Source organism: Danio aesculapii, chromosome 8 (assembly GCF_903798145.1).
Source record: "Danio aesculapii chromosome 8, fDanAes4.1, whole genome shotgun sequence".
Lineage (NCBI taxonomy): Eukaryota > Metazoa > Chordata > Actinopteri > Cypriniformes > Danionidae > Danio > Danio aesculapii.
In genome coordinates, this window is record NC_079442.1 from 46,121,202 (window position 1) to 46,145,424 (window position 24,223).

Below are 24,223 nucleotides of genomic sequence, written 5' to 3' on the forward strand. Positions count from 1 at the left end.
ACATCGTGATATCGATGCTGAAATAATATATTGTGCAGCCCGAGTATGAATGCAATAAAAAGCAAGCATGACATCATCTCATTGCCTTGAAATGTTTTGTTAATGAGAAACCGGTAATGTCTTTACATGCAGTTTAACTTAACGTTTGGTTCATTAAAGCAGAGTTTTTGTGTACAATAGCTCTATAAATAGTCACAGAATTTTTAATCAACATTTCAGCATGTAATAGATCAAGTTAACATGTGAAAATGTTTGTTTGAATTATTAAGCTAACCACATAAGTTTCAAGTGTTTTGGGACCGTTATAAACCCCACAGCAAATGTTCATGTGAAGATTCATTTAAAAAAAACCCTCTAAAAGTTTAATAAATAATTATTTACAGTAAATTGAAGTGCTCACATTATCAATCTTGTGCATGTAATTGTGATATTCAATTATTGATTATCGGCATATGTCTATATACATTGTTAAAGTGGAGATTAAAGCATCATTCATTTATTATTACTATTTATTATTCATTTATTGGTTACAATAACACCCAGAACTAGCTATTGTGTTAATGTGACAAATTTGTAATTAACCCTCGCAGTATTTGACATTTAACTTCTTTGTTGAATTTTATTATTAAAATATGAATATATAAATATGAATTTTACCATTAAATGAAAGCAAAGAGCACTTTGGTGAATGTTTTGTATGAATAATTTAAAGTTATTTATCACAAATCAATCTGAACAATTACATTATATTCTATATTATATTATTTATCTAAAATTGTATTTATTTATTCTGGATCATTGGGATATGAAGTTAATATTATATAATATGTTTTTATCTATATTGATCTTGCTATGAAATAGCCATGAGTTGCTAATGTGGCAATAAATAAACCCAAATTAAAAACAAAGAAGTGTAGAGCTCAGTTGTGCACAGTTAAGTACTTCCTTACAGTTTGTTTGATTTTTGTCACAGAAGTAAAATAGCTGTGAATGACCTCCATGTTGATTGTGGACTAATTCTGGTCTTGTGTGTTTCTAGGATGTTTGTGTTTGGTGGATGGGTCCCTCTAGTTATGGATGATGTCAAAGTAGCAACACACGAGAAGGAATGGAAGTGCACGAATACGTTGGCCTGCTTAAATCTAGGTAATCTACTTCTGAGCCATGTTTTACAAAGGTATCCTCAAACGAGTTATATGCAAGTATCTCTTGACTGTCATGAATACATGATGTCATCTTTCAGCACAGCACTAGCTTAGCATATGTCTGAGTCATATTTAAAGTAGGTCATAGATCCACTGGTGTGAAAGCACCCTTACTCTTAGTTTTAAAGAAATTGAAGATGGGTGATTATTGTCTAAGGGTGCTTTTACACCTGTGGATTGATTGTCTTGTTCTGAAATGGAGATTCAAATTGTAACAATGTTGTCCTTGGTGCAGTTTGCTTTCACATGGCAAAGTGTCTAAACGAACCAAAAGAGCTAAAACAAGTCACATGTGAGTAAACTGTCCTCACATTGCTCAGAGTTCCACAACTTATTTTTCAGAGTCCCGCTCAGCTGTCATGTGTCCTTATTTTAATTTATGACGATGAGCAATAAGACATTACAAGCGAAAAGCTGCGCTTTCGTTTTGAATAGTGACACCCACAGACATTAAAGAGAGAAATAACAGATAAACCGAGACTGCTGTTTGGTCAATTTTCCTAATGGATAAACAGCTCTCGCTAATATCTCAGCATGCTTTAACTTTCCTATTATACATGAAACGCACATTTACCAGTAGGAATGACCTCCCACCCTACTCATAATTCTCTCTTTTTATAGCTGTATATATGCCACATATCATAATACACTGTGATATAGCCTGGGTCGAATTGTATTGCTTTCTTACTATAATCGATCCCCTCCAGAGTTTGTTTCATTCGAGCCGAGACCACCTCATTCATGCGATCTTAAACTGATTGTTTTGGCACAGATCCGAGCGCGATTGCTGAATTCACATATGCCAAATGAACCGTGCTAACTGGGGAAACGCAACAGGTTCCCGAAAAAAAAAAAAGTCTAGGTGTGAAAGCACCCTAAAACAGATTGCCATATGTTTTCTCATAATTCTTCCTAAATAGTTCCACCACCCGGTTCCTTTTTAATTGCACTAGGTGTTCCAGATTAAAGGAATTAATTACTGAATATATTTTGCCAATAGCTCTTTTTAAGTATGAGCTTAGCTCCATAATAGAGTCAAGAAGGGAGGAGAAAGGCAGTAAGGGAAAGTGGCTCATTGAGGAAGACATGCTGGAGATATCTAAAGAAATGAGAATTTGGAGTTTGACACTTAATTTCTTTTAATGTCTTTAGACCTTTCATAGACCAGATATTTTAAATATATATTGATTTACATAAAGAATATCATTGGCTTTATTATTGAATAATATGTAAATCTTTAGTCGTTCAGATGACTTCTACAATACAGTTTGTAAAGTAATGTTTTTCTGAAATTTCTTTGAGTCTTACTGTAGCTTTGTTTGGAATACAATCGTTCTAATTGACTTGAGTGCTTAGCATTTTAAACCTTAAATAAAAATTTCATATTTTTTATTTTAAGTTTTTAGCCTCTATACTCTTAAAATCATTCTACAAACGTCCACAGATAATTTTAAAAAAATCCGTGCGGAAATAACAACGAAGTCAGAAGATTCTGTCTGGCCCAGCTTATTATGTTTCACAACAGAGCTTATATGTTTTATCACGACTGATTTTGACCTTTATTTCCTTCAGACTCGATGTCTTGGGAAACAATCTTGATGGACACTCTTGAGGATAATATCCCAAGGGCTAGAGCCGGACACTGTTCTGTGGCTATAAACAACAGGCTGTACGTCTGGAGTGGACGAGATGGTTACCGCAAAGCCTGGAACAACCAAGTTTGCTGCAAAGATCTGTGGTATTTGGAGACCGGTGAGTTGAGCTGATACTTCAGTGTAGAAGATGCTTTCATATGGCTGCAGTATATATAATTTCCGCATCACAATCACAGTGTGCATGGATGTCAAATAGGGCTTATTGTTGATCAGGAGCCACAGTTTGAAACACTTCTTAAATGTATATAAATTGTATTAGTTTTTTTCTGTTAAACATATCAAGTGAGTTTTTAAGCATTCAGGCACAAGAAACAATACCATTTATATCTTTAACAAAGATTAGTTATGTTTCCTTTATATAGTGAAGACTGCAAAGTGCCATTTTGCATTCAATTTCAACTGCTATTAAGTCTTCCCCAAGATATAAAATGTAAAGCAACATGTTTTTCTCATTTCCATCTCTAAAAAACTGTACTCATTAGTTAAATTTATATAGTTAATAATAATTTATTCAGATGGACTCCCATACAAAATCAATTAAACCACATTGAAATAATCAGCTTTATTTGCCAAATGTGTGCAAACACACAAGGAGTTTTACAATGGTTTACAGGAGCTTTGGATACGTACACTCATATCAACAAAAGAGAAAAGAAAGTACAGTAATATAAATGGGAAATAAAGTAAACATTAAGATCATTAAGACATACATACATACATACATACATACATACATACATACATATTTATTTATTTATTTATTTATATTTATATATATATATATATATATATATATATATATATATATATATATATATATATATATATATATATATATATATATATATATATATATATATATATATATATATATATATATATATATATATATATATATATATACACATTGTTGACTGTTTTAACTATATATTATATAACTGCAGGTTAACTGTGCTTATATATAATTTATTATAAATTTATTATACTTAAACTTATATAAGCTATTAGTTACTAGTTAATTAAAGTTATTAGTAACTAATAAAGTGATGGTAACTAAAACCCTTAAAGGTGCAGTAGGTGATCTGCCAGAATGCTAGTATTAGCACAATAGCTTAGAAATTTTACGACCCTCCCCTCCCGTCCAAAGCCACGCCTCCTTAAGTCATGAACGTGCTAACACACACCGATTAGATATAACACTAGATCGTGTCATTCACCAGTTAGAAAACTCTATGGAGGCATGGGCCAGCGAATGCAGGAATTATATTTCCCCAAAACTGTGTCACAGACTGTCACTGTTTAAAAATGAACAAATGTGTGAATATAAATCAAACTTCACCTCAGTAAATCGTGTTAGGTGGAGGAGCACCTTTTACTTATGTTTTTTTATTAAACTACATAAAAATTAGATCAGAAAAAAAGGGCTAAAAACAGAAATACTCTGTCATCTTTTTACATTACTCTTACGTTTCCAAGACAATGAGTGACTTCATTTTTAGTTTTGCTCGCTGATCATCGTACATTGCTTGTTTTCATCTCCTTTTACACTTGAACAACTAAACGAATCCTCAGGTCTATTTAACGATTATATTATGAATGCTGTAAAAGGTACTTCATAACCTTGAAATGGCTAATCGTTTGCCGGACATTTTGAGTGGCTGAACAACACTTCCGTGCATATAAACCCATTCATAAACAAGAACACAATCTACATAAGCTTTGCGTGGCTAAAATAGTTTTAAAACATACCTGTCTAAAAGAAATACTTCAGTCGTGGTGTCACCCTTCAGACCGTTGTTTTGAGCTGCATAACGTCATTTCCCTCCAGCGTGCAAAAGTAACTCTGATATTGATTCAGGATATCTGCGTTTTTGGCAGAGACCCTTTCAGAAACAATCTTTCTTTTCATAGACAAGGCCACATTGGTCTTTCAGAAAGAAGTTCAGGATGATGCAGAGTTTGTCTGATGTCTCCCTGTCAGCTGTAGATCCGTGCTTCACGTGTGCACGCAAGAGACTTACCTGTATGCTTAAAGAGGCTGCGCAGAAATTTAAGTTTAAATTTGTTGACAGTTTGAGATGCCTGCCGTAAATGAGTTATTTGTCGGTCCAACAATATTTAATTGCATGGTAATTTTTTTGTTTTATGCCTTATCCAGAATATAAAAATACATATAAATACATTGAGATCGTTTACTTTAATCATTACTATTGGAATGTGATGAGGCTTTCAACCAGCACAACAAAAATTGTTTCTGAAGACAATCACCTACTGCACCTTTAACTTGCATGATTTTGATTGTAATGCAATAAAGTGCACCTTTTGTAAAGCTGCTTTGAAACAATAATTATTGTGAATGAAAGCACTTTACAAATAAACATGAATTGAATCAAATGTATAATTAGTAAATAAACATATGTATTCACTAATAAGTTGATTTGTGGCTTTTAGTTTACAGAAACCGTAGACGCATTAATGATACTGTATTGTGTAATAAATTTTTCACAAATAGTTATTCAATCCATCTGGTGAAATATTAAAGAAAAAAAAGTTTTTGGTTTTGTGCAGCCCTACTTTCCCGTCCACTTCAGCCCGTCTTAAGCAATATGTACAATCCTGTCTGTTATTATCAGATCGTCCTCAGCCTCCGTCCCGTGTGCAGCTGGTTCGTGCCAACACCAATTCTCTGGAGGTGAGCTGGGGTGCCGTTCCTACTGCAGACACGTACCTGTTACAGCTGCAAAAATACGACATCCCTGCTGCGACTGCTGCCACGTCACCAACGGTTAACCCCATGCCGTCTGTACCTGTAAACTCACCCAAGAGTCCGGTGCCCGCCGCCGCTGCTCCTGCAGCTCAGAGTATGCCTCTCTCTGGGGTCACACTGGTGCCACAAGTCCCTTCCCCAACCACCGCCATGCCAACCAGCCCGCTCGCTGCCTCTCCTCGTGGACCAGGTACAAATTACTTCATTTTTGGTCAATAAACCCTTTCACATTTTCATGTTTCTTAGTAGTGGAAGTTGATATAAATCATCTTTGCACAGATGGTTTAAGGTGCCTTGAAAAAGCAGATCAGCTCACTATTCGGTGTAAAGATGCTTGGATTAAGTTTGCGTAAATGCACATTTTTTAAACATATGTCGCTTCATGTGTTGGTTTCTTTTTCGCCTTTTCTGTGTAAAGATGCTTTTAGTTGGGTAAACAGGAGAGTACCATAAATACATTGTTGTGCATTTTTATTTGCTCAAATAATAAACAAACAAAACACAATAGAGTATTCACGAAAAAATAGTGTTATGCTGCGTTCACACCAGACGTGGATGAAGCGTCAAGCGTGAGTGATTTACATGTTAAGTCAATTCAAAGATGTGAATGGACATCCTGGGCTGCATTCCTCGCGAATGAGGTGACGCAAGTGATGCAACGTGTTTGGCGCTTAACACATGAATCACTTGAGTTGAAAAATTTGAAGTTCAGTGGACATTTGCACCGCATCAACCAATTCGCGTTAATGCTGTTGTAGGGGGGTGATTATGACGTAGTGTCTGATGTTGGTGTCCCGAGAGAAATCCTACTGCCGACACCGGACACCAGCTCATCAAACTGGGCTATGCTCAGTCAGAAGCATCACTGAAAGCCGCTATAATCCAGGTATAATTTCTGGAGGAGTTGATAAACTCACAGAACTGCGTGCACCTCTAAATGAGTTTAGTGCACTCGGACACGGCGCCGAACGAATTTATGCTGTTTTTCAGCATTCCTAAAGCACATAAAGCGCAGCTTCTATCTCAATAAAATCCATGGTAGCATTTGGATGCTAGATTCTACAAAGAGTCACCGGGCAGACAGAAACCCTGCCCATGATGCGAATTCGCGTCTATTGTGAAGTGTATTTGACGTGTTCATGTGTCTATTTACGTGCGAATATCGCGTTTTATCCGCTCGTACTGTGTCTGGAAAGAACCCAGCATATGACTGAACAGCAGTCAGAAGAGAGAACAATGTCAAATTTACTGTCCCGCCCATAAACGCTACATTAGAAATTCCTGTTTCTTTTTTTTGTTATTGGATACAAAGACGTAATACAAAGGATAGCTTTATAAATGTACTTATTAAATCTAAATATTTTACATTTTCAAGTATTTAAGAGTCTTTTGGGACAATTTTAGAGTATTTATCATTTATTATTTAACATTGAAGACTTTTTAAATCAGTGTTGTTATTATTTGTATGTTATTTTTGTACATTAAATGATTAATAAACCGTTATGAGTGTAAATTACATATTGACTATCTACAAGTGTTGCTATGTATTTATCCAATGCTGCTGATATGGCATTAAATCATAAATAAATTAATCAATGATTTAGGATTCAGATGACCCTTTTAACACATCGTCACAGTCTCTTCGAAAGGGTCCATCGTCAGGCTGCTTCCTGTAAAGGAAAATATCCATATTTCTGATTCTACTTTGCTTATAATAACTTATAAATTATTGTTTTCATTCTCAGCTATTCTTAAAGTGGCAGCGCCTCATTCTACCCCTGGGACTTCAGTTGTTACTGTGCGTCAGGCCACACCCGGAGCAAAATCCCCAGTTACGGTTACATCACTTCCTGCAGGTGTTCGTATGGTTGTTCCCGCGCAGAGCACCCAGGGCACGGTATGGGCACATTCACTGTCAATGTAAATCTTCTATTAGAGCTCCATGATTAATCTGAATAAAAGCAAGTTTGAGAATAGTCTAACATGATTACTGAATTGCAGTTAAGTATTGTCATTTTCTATCATTCTGAACTGTAATATTAATATTTTATGATTTTTATATTTATATATTAATTAAATCATATAAGTAGGCTTACTTCCAGCTTTTTTTTCTTTTTTTTAATGTTTTTTTGTGAGCACTCAATTGAGTCCAATAATACAACATTACAATTTTCGTACATAATTTATTGTCAGGTGTACTAACTATACATAGTACTCAAATTTTGTTAAATTATTGAAAGAAAAATAGCATAAAATAATAAAAATTAAAGAACTATTTACATCCAGGGTGAGAACGCATAGCATAATATAATTCCTTCCAGAATAATCTCACATGACCATCTTCATTATACACAATACAATATCAGTTGAGCATCTTCTATTTGTTTACAGCAGCAAAGTCAGGTCTTCTAACTAAAATATCTTCAACCCATTTTCCCAGTACTACATCCTTTAAATTAATTACAGAATCAATTTTTATTGTATAAATCTCAATAGTTGCATCTATCCAATTATTTAAGGTTGATCACTCTTGCTGTAGCTATTTGTGTGTGATTTGCTTTTTTACTGGCAGCCATGAGAGCATGCATCAGGTATTTATTGTCTGCCGTTACTGTATCTGAATTTACACAGCCAAAATATTACTTACTTTCTAGAGGTATATCTCTTTCAAATATATGTTCAAGAACCTCCTGTATTTCTTTCCAATGTTCTTGAATATACGTACATTCCAAAATATATAATAGGTTGCTTTGTTACATCCGCAATTACACCAACATTTTGGAGACTTGTTGGTATATTTGCCTATTAGTGCTGGTGTTTTGACATATCTAATAATGTTTTTCCCAACAGTGTTCTACTTCCAGCTTTTCTTTTAGGAAATATAAAGAAACTAAATTGGTGAAGTGTATTTTGTAATTTAAAAGCATTTTATTGCATTTTTAAGCATTGTGTCAGTAATGAAAGAGACGATAAAAGTTCACAAGAACGTTAAAAGAAAAATCTGTAACATTTTAAAATAATGGTCCATTAGTTAATGTTAGTTAACGTATTTACTAACATGAACAACAATTAATAATACATTTATCACGGTATTTCTTAAACCTTTGTTAATCTTATTTAAGTTAAAAAAACGTTAGTTAGTGATTGTTCATATTAACTTCTGGTGCATCAACTATATATATTTAATCTTAATATATTGACTAACAGCAACAAGTTGACCATTATTCTAAAGTGTTATCAAAAACTCTATTAAGTCATTGACGTTTTTAAGCTCATAATTACAATACATAAAAAAAAGTCTTCCAAATCATGTAGTTTTGTCATCAAACTTGATATCATACAGTGGAATTGAATGTTGTCTTGCAGGACCACGGTGTTACATAAACATAAATCAAAATATGAACACAAGACTGGGTGTTTAAGCAACTTTAAAACTAGATGTGTGCTGTAAGTAGTTGACTATACACAACCTAAATACTTTATGTAAGACAGTACAATGTTATGCAAAAAGAAGTATTTGTGGTTAAAAGTGCAATATTATTTGTATACTGCAATGCGAGTTGTTGTGTTCACAAGGAAACATTTGCTTTTCTAGCTGAGTCTTAATAACATGGAGTTTAAGAGAGTGTCTGATGCATATGTGTACTTAAGCCCTTTGTTACACTGTTTTGGTCTCTAGCCAATCGGCAGCAGTCCTCAGATGAGTGGCATGGCTGCATTAGCTGCAGCTGCAGCCGCTACACAGAAGATCCCGCCTTCTTCCGCGACTACTGTGCTAAATGTTCCAGCCGGAGCCACTCTTGTGAAAACCGTCGCTGTGACTCCTGGATCCACGACTCTGCCAGCTACTGTCAAAGTAGCTTCGCCTGTTATGGTACGTGTCAGATTACATGATCAGACTCTGCAAAAATCACTTTAATATAATGTTTAAGCACAGTTGTGTGGTAAAAATGTGGTAATATATTCAGTCTGTAATGGTAAAAATATATTGATTCCATTTTTTGTAATCACACTTCATAAAAACAGTCTGCAGACACACTTTGACATTCTCCATTTGTACATGTGATCAGAGGGGGAAAGCCCCACCCATTAGAGTGATAATCTATCTCCCAATGGAATAAACAGCCCTGAGCGAGAAGCATCCGACTGCCATTAGAGTTTTCACCTGCTTGAAGATGATATCAGTGACTAAGAGGAATATATATGTGGAGTTTTAGGATGCATTTCTTTTCAGTTTTTCACAGGGATTACTTTAATGCTATTTTGAGTCTGCCACTATGCTGATGCATATGCATTTGTAGCTCCGACCACTTTTGAATGGAGCACAATCTCGTTTGAATTTAAAGCGACAGTCACGTAAATGGCACAGTATAGATCAAAGTCTAATGGTTGTGTTATTGCTCAGATGACACGTCAAACAGACACGGGTGCTCCATTTTTTTCTATAATTCTTCGGTATTTGCTGATGTTATTTATTAATTAGGACACATTTCTAACATGATTTTGAATAGCCGACAGTTCCAGATGTATAGCATGCCAAATCTCTCACGGGTGTCGGCGACTCGTTGGCAATTCTCTCAGATCGTGTCTTGATGGTTCACAGTGTGCGAGTTACTCATGTGAATGAGCACCGATTAACCTGTGATTTCAGGCATTTGTCTGCGATTTTTCTCACAACCTGTTGGCGAGTCAAAATCAGGGCTAAAATAATGCAGTCGGCATAAAAGGGGCAGATTCAATGGGTTAAAAGATATGATGTGTGAGGTATTTTAAGCTGAAACTTCACATACACACTCTAGAGACATCAGAGACGTATTTTACATCTTGTAAAAGGCATAATAGGTCCCCTTTAAGCAAACAATTTATACCGTGCAGCATATTCAGTAAAAGAAAGACCGTATGTCTGATAAAATGGATTATTATTAAATTAGATGTTGTCCTGCAGGTCAGCAAAAGCTGCTTTGTGTAATGAGTTCTAAAATAAAATCATAATCAACTTCCCTTTCTGGCATCCTTCTGGACATGAATCATCCAGATTATTCACTTCCTGTCTACTGATTTAATATGTCTTTGTTCCTTTTTTTTCATTACAGGTTACTAATCCTGCGACTCGAATGCTAAAAACAGCTGCAGCGCAGGTCGGCACTTCCGCCATCTCGACCCCCAACACCCCGACTCGCCCCATCATCACTGTGCACAAATCAGGCACAGTAACCGTAGCTCAGCAGGCCCAGGTCGTCACCACCATGGTTGGTGGAGTCACCAAAACTATAACACTTGTCAAGAGCCCAATAACAATGGGTGGCAGTGGTGCTCTGGTAAGAACAGCAGACTTTTTTTTTCTCTCTGATTAAAACAAGTGCTGCTAGATTTAAAAATAATAATAAAATAAGTGTGTTATGGCTATGCGCAGTCATTACATTTCAGTGCCTGTTATTTAATTGAAATAAACATTCTGCATTTCCATTGCAGTGTTCAGGATCACAGTAAATTTGCTCCACAAAAACTCTTCAGCATTTGACTTGAGTTTGGAGATTATTGTATGTTTGTGAAATCAAGATGTGAGTGGAGGGGGAGTGTTTGTAAATCAGCTGTTGTACTGTAGAATAAACATGAAATGAAATAACCAGTGGAAATACTACTTTAGTTTTATAATAGTCATAAAAAATAACAGAAAATAAATGTTTAATATGATTATACAATTAACGCTTGTGTGGTCTTGGGGATGTTTTCATCTGCTCTGGGGTGATTTTTAGTCTTAATCAGGCCACAATTTTCTCTGTGTTTCAGAAAATCTAATGATTTTTTTGGTGATATCTTATTTTGACACTGTGGGATTATGCTTTGAACATTTTCAACAATACTCTGGGCAGGTCTACTACCCTTTGGTAGTCACCTGTTGGTGACTGTTTTTGCCCTATTTACTTTTGATTGCAAAGCCATGACAGCATATAATATAATTATGCATTCTTGATTGTTGCTGGTTTTCCCTGTTGGGAAGAGGTAAAAAAAATTATATGATCTACAGTTGCAGAGCAAAAATAGCTTAGTTTTTGCTTTTTATTGTGTGCGTGCGAGAGAGAGCGATCTTTGCGCACTTACCTTGATAGGATATAAATTAAGCTGCTCAGCTGTCAGAACATAGTAAACATAGTAAGTGTATTTATGCGCACACACACACACACACACACACACTAAAACACAATGTAATCTGCTGTTTTATTCTATATAAAAGCCAGAAACGCTTGCACAGGCATATCTAAAAGGTTAATGCTGCCAACTGATGATCAACAGTAAAAATGACAATTGTACCTTTTCCCAAAAGGGAAAAACACCAACAATCATGTAATGATTAACAAATGCATGATTATATGCTGTCATGGCTTTGCAATCAAAAAATGTCATTTATAATAGAAGTCAATGGGACAAAAACAGCCATAAACATAATGAAAGGGTTGTCAATTTGAAGATTACACAAGAGTTAATGAAATCTTATTATATATGTGTAAGTGTTGCAGCCCTGTTAAGCAGATCAACCTGTTTTTAAAGAAAAAAATAATTTATCTAGAATAAAACATTTGATTGTGCTTCATCCCTACAGTATTCTCAGCTCTCCAGCCTTGGGAAAGTGATGTCTGTTGTCCAGACTAAACCAGTACAAACATCTGCGGTCACTGGACAGGCCGGAAGCAGCCCTGTCACTTTGATACAGGTGAGCACTGCTGCTCATTTTAAATCCATACATTTCTAGCCTAATCATATGTGTTCTTAATTTAAAGAAAGCGATATTTATGCATGACCCAATTTTTTCCTTAGACTAAGACTCCTCTTCCTGCTGGTACCATCCTGAAACTGGTCACATCTGCTGATGGCAAGCCAACCACAATCATTACAACTTCACAGGCTGGAGGAACCGGCACCAAACCCACCATCCTGGGCATCAGCAGTGTCTCTCCAACTACCACCAACAAACCAGGAACCACCATTATTAAGACCATTCCCATGTCTGCTTTACAAGGTGCAACAGGTCTGCTTCTGATCTGATTGTTTAGTTAGAATTGATACAATCAGGAGATTTTCATCCAAATTGTTCCTCAAGCCTGTTATTTGTGCGTTTTAAATCAAGTCGCACAAGCTCATGTCGTTCACTTCTAACTAACAAGCATGTGTTTTATGCATCATTAGCAAGCTCACATGATTTCCTGTTATTAATTCCTGTCTTGTTTCTAGGCGTGACTAGCAGCGCTGGCATCAAGTCCCCCATCACAATTATCACCACTAAGGTTGTTACTCCTGGCACAGGGACTCCAGGGAAAATCATCACAGCTGTGCCTAAGCTGACAGGTGCAGGACAACAGGGAGTCACACAGGTGAGGCTCAACTGACCTCAAATCAGCTTCCAACCAACAATAATGTTGCTTTTCTACATTGTTATAAAGCACAAAGTTGTCCAAATAGGCGTTGTTCTTTAAATCACTAAACACTGTTTCTGAGTTTTATAACATGTACAGTTGAAACTTCATAGACACGTTCTAAGGACACAGTGTTTCCCACAGATTTGCACTTTATGAAAAGTGGCCCTTCTCTCAGGGAATAAATATAGTGGCTCGTTTCCACTGACTGGTACAGTACGGTTCGGTTTGGTACGGGTCACCTTTATCAAGCTTGCGTTTCCACTAACAAGGGTACCCTTTTGGTGGGCGTGGTGTATGACAGAAAGTTTCAGTCGACGTCATTCTCACTCGAGGAAATGTCTACAATTAAGCTGCACGGGTCACTTACATATCATATGAAAAGCACTTCTTACAAAACAGATGCTTCATACACATAAATACTTGTGTAGAAATGTTTATTACTAACTTTTCAATGAACATGAGTTGATTATAACTGCAGATCAATGACAGTGCGAAATAGCCTACAGTAACGTCTGTAATTATATTAAATAACTAAATAAATGAACATATGTAAACACAAACAGCCCCTTACAGTCTCCGATATGTTATCAATTACAGAAGAACACACACAACAGACATTTCGTCCGTATTTAGGTTCAAAAACAGCACAATATATAGCCTACAGTCAGTGAAAACCTAGTAATCTTCAGCAGCACATGTAGCCTCTGTTAGAGAACAATTCCATCATTCTGAGTTCATATTAGTCCAAAAGGTGATAATAACAAAAATAATTAAATAAGGCAGTGTGTTCACATCTGCTCAAAAATAATGTGCTCCTTTTTTTCCAGCTCCTCTCTTGTTTTTTCCGCGCTTCACTCTCGCGTTTGTCAGTGTCTGACAGGATCGGGTTTCAAGAGCACGTCAATAATCAAGTGCAGGTTATTATCATCAGCTCAAGAAGTTTGTTATTTCAGATATAATGTTAGACGCGCGGCGAGCGCTAGCAAGAAAGCGAAACCGCTCGCGCCTCAGACTGCCTCGTATAAAAAACTTCGCGGCACAGGGTAAATCTGCTCTACTCCATGGCTTTGTGGCTGTTTATCAAGACGACAAGGTTTGTTTGAGCCCGGGTCGACCATGGCTCGTTATTATATGTATAAATAATTCCGCTGTAATCTCTCACTGTGCGGGTATTTTAAACATGGCAGGTTTTTTGTTTTCATTCTGGCTTGTTGCGTAAGCGAATGACATATCTCTGTAAACCAATAGCGTTCAGCTGCGCGTCTAGCTCCGCCTTTTGGTACCCTTTCTCGTGTTTGGTACCCTTACGAAAGGGTGCCGAAAAAGTGGTACGGTTCAGTTCGGTACGCTTTTTGACCGTGGAAACGACTATAAAAGCGTACCAAACCGAACCGTACCGTACCACTAAGTGGAAATGGGCCATAGTAGTCAGCATTTGACATGGATTAAACCTTTCCTAAAGCTAGTGAACAACATCCATTCTTGTCTTTGGATAATTTTGAAAAACTTTTTTGGTCCTCTTCCAATGTTGACTACTGTGTAAATACATGTATATTTAAATAGAATTTTGTGTTAGATGGAAAGATAGAAAGGTTGATTGTAAATACAAATTGACTCTCTGCCATTAGGGGACGCTTATGGAGCATCAGAAACAGCTGCCTGAGCTGCATTTTTGATTGTCAAATAAACATGGTGCTACACTTTCAACACATTTTCAACACCTTTTGGAAAATCTTTTTCTGGCATTTTTTTCCAATAATACTAAATTGAACCACTTTAAATGAGAGATTTATCGGCCCGTTTCCACTGAGTGGAACGGTACAGATCACCTTTATCAGGCTTGCGTTTCTACTGCCAAAAGTGTACCAATGGTACCCTTTAGGTGGGCGTGGTGTACAACAGAAAGTTTTAGTCGATGTCATTATCGCTCAAGGAAATGCCAAAGTAAAGCTGTAAGGGTTGTTCATATATGAAACAGATGATTTATACACAAATACTTGTGTATAAATGTTCATTACAAACCTTCCTATCAACATGATTTGATTATAACCGCAGATCAATGATGGTGCGAAATAGCCTACTGTAACGTCTGCAATTTTATAAAATAAATAAATGCAACATATATGAACACATACAGACCTTTACAGTCTTCGATATGTTATCAATTACAGAAAAACTGCACACGGCATACATTTAGTCCTTATTTAGGCTCAAAAACAACTCTCAACATATAGCCCAGTCAGAGCAAAACTCTCATATGTATCTTCAATCTTCACCAGCACATGTGACCTCTGTTACAAAGTAATTCCGTCATTCCGAGTTCATAATAGTCCAAAAGGTGATAATAATAGGTAAACATGGCAGTTTTTTTTAATGTTTTAGGTTGCTGAAACAATCATTTGCTCCTTTTAGTCAGGCTTCTCCTTTGTTTTTTGTGCTTCACTCTCGCCTTTGTCTGTTTCTGAAAGGATCAGATGTCAGAAGCACTTCAGTAATCACATGCACTTTATTATCATCAGCTTAAGAAGTTCGTTATTTAGAATATAGACGCGCGGCGAGCGCAAGCAAGAAAGCGAAACTAATCTTGCTTTTAGACGGCCTTGTAAACAAATACGAGCACAGGGTAGATTCTGCTCTTCTTCTTGGCTTTGTGGCTGTTCATCCATACGACGACATGGTTTGTTTGAGCTTGGCTCGACCATGGCTTGTTTTTATATGTGTATTTTATTAAGGTGTAATGTCTCTGCTGTGTATTTTTAAAATGCCGGTTTCTTTGTTTTCATTCTGCTGCTTGTCCACAACCTAGTGACGTTTTTCTGTAAACCAATAGCGTTCAGCTCTGCATCTTGCTCTGCCGTTTGGTAGCCTTTTGTTGTGCTAGGTACCCTTCCGAAAGATTACCCAAAAAGTGGTACGGTACAGTTCGCTTTTAGGTACCCTTTGAAAGTGAAATTCATAAGCATACCGAACCATACCTTACCACTCAGTGGAAACGGGCCCTAAGAGGACTGTAAATATTTTATTTGTGCTCAGGTGGTCCTGAAGGGGGCGCCAGGGCAGCCCGGCACCATCCTGCGCACTGTTCCCATGGGTGGTGTGCGGCTGGTTTCACCAGGCACCGTGTCTGCCGACAAACCAACTGTTACCACACTGGTCGTAAAGGGCACCACAGGTGAGAATGTTCAGGCTGTGTATTTGCAGTATAGATGTTGAACTGTTGTATGTTGATGTAGATGTTGTATAGATGATGCACTGTTGGCTTTGTGTTTTCATGATCCGTTCTTTGAATAGGAGTCACGACTCTGGGTACAGTAACTGGTACTGTATCAACTAGTGTGGCAGGAGCCAATGTCGCTAATGCCAGCCTGGCTACTCCTGTCACCACACTGGCCTCGATCGCCACTTTATCCAGCCAGGTGATCAATCCCACAGCCATCACTGTATCTGCTGCCCAGACCAACCTCGCTACCGCCACAATACAAGTGAGTGACTTAAATATTAGAGTTCACCCTTAAATGAAAATATTTGCATCATTTATTGTCCCTCATGGGGTTTTACACCTTTATGTATTTATTCCTTTTGTTGAACACAAAAGAAGTTTTAAAGAATGCTGGCTGATGGCACCCATTGACTTCTATAGTAATTTTTTTCTACTGTTGAAGTCAATGTGTGCTATCAACCAGCATTCTTCAGAATATCTTCTTTTCAACAGAGGAAAGAAACTTAAAGGTTTAAAACCACACGAGGGAGAATAAATGATGAGAATATTTCAATTTTAGGGTGAGCAAATTCTTTAAGCACAAGTAGAATTTTAAAATGTTTATTCTAGACATTGAAAGTCAGGGAATTAATTTTTTTTGTCCAATTCATGGAATAAATTGGGCCAGAGTCATGGATTTATGTTTGTCATTAAAAATTTTGCTTTCCCTTTTTCAAAATGTAATTTTTCTATCACATTATTTAAATCATATTGTAATACTTATATGTATAGCCTATATTAGGTGGCAAAACCCTAAAATATAGCTAATTAAGTTGAGTTAATTACTGTTAAGTTGTGACTTTTTTTTCCTTCCTTTCGTGAGTGGTATTTATTCACTTATACAAAATCTTAGATTTGTGTAATTGAATGATTATTTAATATATTAATTACTGTTGTATTAATTTTATAGGCTAATTAAAAAATCTTAACTAAGATTTTGTGTTAAGTCAGGCAATTCAATTTTACTTGCAGTCTTTAGCGGTGTCCTGAACAGATGTGATGTAAAAACATGCGATTTAAAGATATATTTCACTATTTTGTCTGCTCAGTGTTTATTATGGGTCAATAAAATTCAGTTTTTTTAGTCAAAGTCAAGAGATTTGACATATAGCGAAGAGTGGGAACCTTCAATTCAAGTTTATTTGTATAGCGTTTTCACAATAATTATTGTTTTAAAGCAACCTTACGAAAGGTGCACATTATTGCATTAAAATCAAAATCAGAAAAGTTAGGGTCATTAGAAGTGGTGGAAAGAGTACTGAAAAACCATACTTAAGTAAAAGTACCATTACTTGCTTAAAAATGTAGTGCGAGTAGAGTAAAAGTATCTGTTGTGAATATTACTCAAAGTATGTGTAAAAAGTTTCAAAAGTACTCAAGAGTCGTGAGCATTACGCTGGAAAAAGCTGAAGCATTTACATGTATTTTGTGGATGTGTGTAAACGTAACATTCTGTAGTGCATTTAGTCCATGCCCAGCAGGCGCACAATGTCATAAGATGTTGTTATTATTAGGTTAGATTTAGGTTATGTCAGGTGACCAAAATTCTGTCTTGCCAGCGTCTAAGGACAACGCTATTTTGATGTCCAATAAGAATGTGAAATGACGTTGATATTTTGTTGATTAGGTTGTGTTAGAAAGTGACCAAAATCCAACATTGAGCCAACATCTTAAACCAACGTCATATTGACGTCAAATACTGACATTTATTCGTCAGGTATGGCAACCAACATCATTAGACGTTGATATTTGGTTGATTATAGGTTTGGTGTTAGACATTGATGTCGGCTTGACGTTAAGCTCTGTCAACCCCATTTTAATTTCCAAGCGAAATGCAATGTTTCCACAACTTTGGGGTATGTCAATCTTGCTTCAAGTTGACATCTTGTGCCTGCAGGGTGTCTCTGGGTCATTGCGTGCCAAGATTTTGGACCTCTTGGACACACTTTGAACACTTTAAACTCTTCCAAGCAGTATGCTGCAATTATAAATCACCCATGTCTTGAGGTAGTTTTATATGGTGCGATTTACCTTCTATGTGCGATTTGATTGAACGGGAATCACAGCACTGAATTTTGTAATCCCCATACATAAGGAAAAATAATGACTGCAGGTTGAAGGAAAGTAGTGGAGTAAAAGTACAGATACTGCACTAAAATGTACTCAAGGGAGAGTACACATTCTCAAAACTACTTAGTAAATCACAATTCCTGAGAAAAACTACTCTGTTACAGTAATTTGAGGATTTGGTACTTTACACCGCTGGTCATTAGTTACCATAGCGTTATTAGTTACTAATAACTTTAACTAATTAAGTTGTAACTAATAGCTTTTTATCAGTTAAAGTTCTAGTAAACAAACATAGTTAACCTGCAGTTATATAGTATATAGGTGATGTCTATGTGTACATGTTCAATAAACCTTCTCGCAATGTTTTGTGTTTATCTTGATAGTCGGCATCTCAGCCTACTCAAGTAACCCTGATCACGACTCCAAGTGGTGCTGAAGCCCAGCCTGCACAGGATCTCCCCGTCTCCATCCTGGCTTCTCCCACATCAGAGCAGCCCTCCACCACCGGTGCAGATGCTGGCGATGGCGCGGCTGATGGTACCACCACCGTCACACTGGTCTGCTCCAACCCGCCTTGTGAGACCCACGAGACTGGAACAACCAACACGGCAACGACAGCTTCTGCCAAAATAGGCACTGAACAGATTTGCTCCAACCCTCCCTGTGAAACGCACGTCACGGGCACCACCAACACCTCAACCACCGCCTCTGCCAACATGGGCAGGACACAGCAGGTCTGCACCAACCCGCCATCAGAAACCCATGATACGGGCACCACCAACACAGCCACCACTGCCAGCTGCAATATGGGCTCTACAGAAATGGGCACCGTGAACAGCAAACCAGGCTCTTCATCGCCGCCTGCGTCCTCCTCCTCCTCTGAACCAGCGACACCCGTCTCAGAGAGTGGAGCCGAAGCAGGTGTCATGCGTCCAGAAAACCTCCGCACGGGCACAACATACACCTCCACCACCGCCCGCTCCAACATGGGCTCTGACCAGACGGGAACAGTCCAAAGCTCCAATAAGAGCCAAGCTGCCATCTCCTCAACGCTGATGCCAGTGTGCTCCAGCGAATCTCCCAGCGACGCGAACACTTCTGATGTGTCCGGTGGAGTCTGCTCAAGTCCACCCTGTGAGACAGATGAAACGGGCACCACTAATACACCTACACAATCAAATGCAGATCTGGGAAGTGGACAGAATGGTTCTGTGCAAGGGGTGTGTTCCAATCCTCCTTGTGAAACACATGAGACTGGCACCACCAACACATCAACACAGGCTTCTTCTACTATGGGTGCTGGACAGAGTGACACTGTGCAAAGGGTGTGTTCTAACCCTCCTTGTGAAACTCATGAGACTGGGACCACCAACACGTCAACACAGGCTTCTTCTACTATGGGTGCTGGACAGAGTGGCACTGTGCAAAGGGTGTGTTCCAATCCTCCTTGTGAAACACATGAGACTGGCACCACCAACACATCAACACAGGCATCATCTTCAATGGGTGCTGGACAGAGTGACACTGTGCAAAGGGTGTGTTCCAATCCTCCTTGTGAAACACATGAGACTGGCACCACCAACACGTCAACACAGGCTTCTTCTACTATGGGTGCTGGACAGAGTGGCACTGTGCAAAGGGTGTGTTCCAATCCTCCTTGTGAAACACATGAGACTGGCACCACCAACACGTCAACACAGGCTTCTTCTACTATGGGTGCTGGACAGAGTGGTGCTGTGCAAAGGGTGTGTTCTAACCCTCCTTGTGAAACTCATGAAACGGGCACCACCAACACGCCAACACAGACCTCATCTGGTATTGGCGCTGGACAGAATGGCACCGTGCAAATGGTATGTTCCAATCCTCCCTGCGAAACCCATGAGACGGGCACCACCAACACAGCCACCACTGCTACGAGCAACTTAGAAACTGGAGAAGGAGCAGGTATACATATAAACCTTATTATATTGATCTTATTCTGCAATTTGGATTATTGAAACATACTTTTGCAATGCCCTATTTTTAATGTTTTTAATATCTGGAGAGTAGGGGTGGTCCGATCGATCGACCGAAGATTGGTATTAGCCTATAATCACATTTAATGGCTCGATCGGTACTCTCCAATCTGTCCGATCTCATCAACTGATTGCCGGTGTTTGTTTATGAGTTTACAAGCAGAGGAAGGTGCACGTGTGCAGCCGTATATTATACATAGCTTACAGCAGTAAATGATGTGTGGTCGCTCGCATCACAAAGGCTAAAATATATGCAGATGCAGTGCGACCTGTTTATACAGTCTACTGGTGTGACTCGCCTGATTGATGGTCTTTTTGTTGCGAGTGATTTTCTCTTTGTTGCAAGTGCAACCATTGTATATTCAGTGTTTTGAGCTGCTCTGAGGCGAGCGGATCGATCGCCCATATCTAGTGCCTCGTCCAACCTCTCCTGGAAACTCTGCGAGTCCCGCATATTCTGACTGGCTCCGTGATACCCAAACATTATTTAAAATAACCGATAATCATGGCGATGAGAGAGAATGAGCAAGAGATCAGATCGCGAGAGGCACAGTGATGGTCTAAGCCAGTGGTTCTCAAACTGTGGTACGTGTACCACTAGTGTTATGCGGGCTTCCTTCTGGTGGTACGAGGAGGAATCAAATATGTCATATGTTCATGCTACATATATTTCAAAATGTATCAAAAATTATTTGTATATAAATATGATGACATATAGCCTTTATTTCTGAGGTCCAGGCAACATTTCCAGGTGAATTGGCTACTTAATGTTAATTCTTTTAATTAAGTTGAATTTCAAATTAATTCTGGTCAGAAAATAATATATATTTTTTTACTTTTTAAGAACGGTAACATTTCATATTTAACTTTTAAAAGCGTATTTAAATTTAGGCATTGACAACTTTATTTATTTGTTTTTTACATATAAGCAAAGTACAGTGTTAATGTTCGATCTATTTATAATGTTTAAAGTGGCTGACAATAATCAATATTTTTAATAATATGAATTAATCTGCCTGGTTTTTTGAACTGTGCAGTGCTGTAGCTGCTTCATCAGGCCTACTACGCTACTGTATTTCAATCTGCTTACTATGGTGACAAAAGTTTGAGAACCACCAGTCTAAGCATTACATTTCTTAGGTTGAATGAATAAAGCAGTAAAGATATCGCGAGTGCAAATCCCCGTCTCTCTCTCTCTCTCATTGAGAGGTAGAGTTGCTTTGAGGCTGTTCGGATCTGCTGTCAGTAGTTTTAGACGAGCAAAATATTCAAATGATCTTGCATGTATTTAGGCCTTTCTACTAGGGCTGTGCAGTATGGACAAAATAATCATATTACGATTTATTTATTTAGTTTTTGGCAACTGTTTTTGCTTTTTCAAACAAGCTGCATTTGTCAGCCACTTTAAACTTTAAACATTATAACTTCCAAGCGGGTTTTTTTCTTCAAAAGTTACTCTTAATCTTCAGATTTTTATCTTATTTTATCATTTAATATATTGTTGTTGTTGATATCCTATTATTGTTATAATTGTATTTATTATTGAAAAGAGTTTGTAAATTTAGTTTTTGCTATGAAAAAGCCAGGGAATCTGATATGGTGTTAAACTCAGATCGCTCGCTCTCCGGACTATTAAACGTTTATTATATTTTAGCTGACAGCTCAAATTTAGCCTTGTTTTAGTTAAAGAAATCCATGTTTAGATGTCTATTTGGCCCCGTTTACACTGCCAGTTAAATGTGACCCATTTCTGATTTTTTTTGCTTCTGTGTGACACAGATCGGATCTGTTCTATAACATGTAAACACGCTAAAAGCGCATTCATTCGGATATTCAGAGAGCGGTTTCTGGCCTCCTTCATATGTGGAAATAAATCCGATATAAATTGGATATGTGACTATCATGTAAACAGACAGATCGGATTTGAGAACTTGCGACAATGTGGTACTTCTCCGCAGTTTAATGACGTAGAAGGAAGAGCGTGTGTGGAGATGCTGACACGGTAAACAACAACAACAACAGAGTAAACATGGAGGAGGAAAGTGGTCAGTGGTCGACAGCAGAAGTTACCTGCCTTCTTGCCCTGTTGGTAGATGAGTCAGTGGAGGACACTATACATAAACCATATTTCCCTCTGCCTCAAAATCATTTTAAAGTTGGGCGAACTTCGCATATTTCGCAGAGCTAAAAGCAAGACAATTTCTTCCATTGTGGCTAGTGTGGCGCAGATTCTAAAACCCGCCTTTACGCATGTGCAACGTCTTGATTTGTATGGCAAGTGTAAACACATGAATCAGATATGGGGCACAATGAAAAGAACGTGTAAACGGTCAGGCAAAATAATCAGATGTAGGCAACAAATCAGAATTGGGCATCAAGACCTGACTATGTAAAAGGGGCCTTAGATGTCTTTTGAACTGCAAAAGCTTGCTGAGTTTTTATATTATGCATGATCAAAATAATAGTGAATGAATACTGATAACAATGAATATGCTTTGTAGTTAAGACTTATTACAATATATAAAAACATCTGTAACCAAATGTGTACTATTATCAGGGTTTTCCTGACTTTAAAATAAGGCTTTTTTTGCTACTTAAAACAAACACATTTTGCATTGTTCTTGTAATCTTGGAAGTGGTACAAAATTTGATGGAGATGGCCACCTCGTAGTTCTTTATGCAGGAAAAACCCTGATTATATTTGTACATCTTTTCCATGTCAGCATTGAGTATCAGTTATCATGTGAATGATTGTTTATCAGTCTCAGATTCAGGGTAACTCTGGTAACTAAGCTGATGTTTTTGTCCTTTAGCTCAGCAGGCTGGGGATGGACAGAGTGAAAGCGCCACCAGCACAGAGCCCACATCATCCACAGAACCAACCAATCCCGCGACACAAAGCAGAGCCATCACCACGGTAACACAGGCCACGCCCACTCCAGGACCATCAGTACCGGTATAAGCACACTCTAATCTGATCAAATGGATTTAATTTCTTGAGGCAGACCCGTATACGTAAAACTTGCTATTAATAACAGAGTGTCTGCGGATCCTTAAGTCCCTAAAGAAGATTTTGTCCGTTTTGAAATCTACTTCAATCTCTTTGTCTATCATCAAGCAGTACAACATAGGCGGATCCAGTCCATTTTTTATAGTACTCAATTAAATACATACAAGGATTTTGTTTTATGTAATTCATTTTCGTAAACATAAACACAAATTGCTGCGATTTTGCTGTATAATAGCTTATAACAGCTGCGTCAACTCGTATATTAACAAACATAGACCGGGGCCCAGTTTTCAAAAAATTCGAATCAAATTGGTCCAGATTTGGAAATCCAATGTTTTGCTATCAATGATTAACTCATCTGTCTTACTTTTATGACAGTTTTTTAAATGAACATTTGGGTTGGATCACTGTGATCCAAATAACAAATTTCAGGATTACCCAATCCTGTTTTCCAGAGCCTTAAATGGAACCAACAGTGTAGCCTACCGGCTTAGCAAAAAACAACAGGTAGGCAAAATACCATTAACCACAAACAACCATTGTAAGAAACTGAAACTGCAATTAACAAACAATTTACGTTTTTTGGTTTGTTCTAATACAACACTGCTTTGATATTATTGTTTTGTGGTTGTTTACTATTTCTCATTAGATGTGAGATGCTTCATATAGGCTTCAAATATGAAGGAATTTATATATACTCAGTAACCATTAAGTTTGTGATCATTCACTTAAAAAAATACTTATTTTATTTAGTCTATTTGGTTCAAAAACACACAACTGAATCCTCCCCTCTGATGGGATCAGGATAATCCTGTTTTTTTTTTCTT

At 37.6% G+C, this 24,223-nt stretch overlaps 1 protein-coding gene across 2 annotated transcripts in view; it reads left to right on the forward strand.

Moving 5' to 3' along the window:
• The window catches only part of hcfc1b (host cell factor C1b), a 48,324-nt gene that overhangs the window by 10,795 nt on the left and 13,306 nt on the right, over nt 1-24,223 (forward strand). The window contains exons 7-19 of one of the 2 annotated variants that reach the window (XM_056464078.1): nt 1,040-1,146; nt 2,778-2,957; nt 5,494-5,817; nt 7,373-7,524; nt 9,307-9,501; nt 10,721-10,945; nt 12,229-12,339; nt 12,444-12,654; nt 12,858-12,997; nt 16,076-16,214; nt 16,334-16,524; nt 18,755-20,315; nt 23,200-23,342. In XM_056464078.1, the coding sequence (XP_056320053.1) occupies nt 1,040-1,146; nt 2,778-2,957; nt 5,494-5,817; nt 7,373-7,524; nt 9,307-9,501; nt 10,721-10,945; nt 12,229-12,339; nt 12,444-12,654; nt 12,858-12,997; nt 16,076-16,214; nt 16,334-16,524; nt 18,755-20,315; nt 23,200-23,342 (3,679 nt within the window). The remainder of the gene's footprint in view (nt 1-1,039; nt 1,147-2,777; nt 2,958-5,493; nt 5,818-7,372; nt 7,525-9,306; nt 9,502-10,720; nt 10,946-12,228; nt 12,340-12,443; nt 12,655-12,857; nt 12,998-16,075; nt 16,215-16,333; nt 16,525-18,754; nt 20,316-23,199; nt 23,343-24,223) is intronic. The other variant, XM_056464079.1, reaches the window with a different exon arrangement.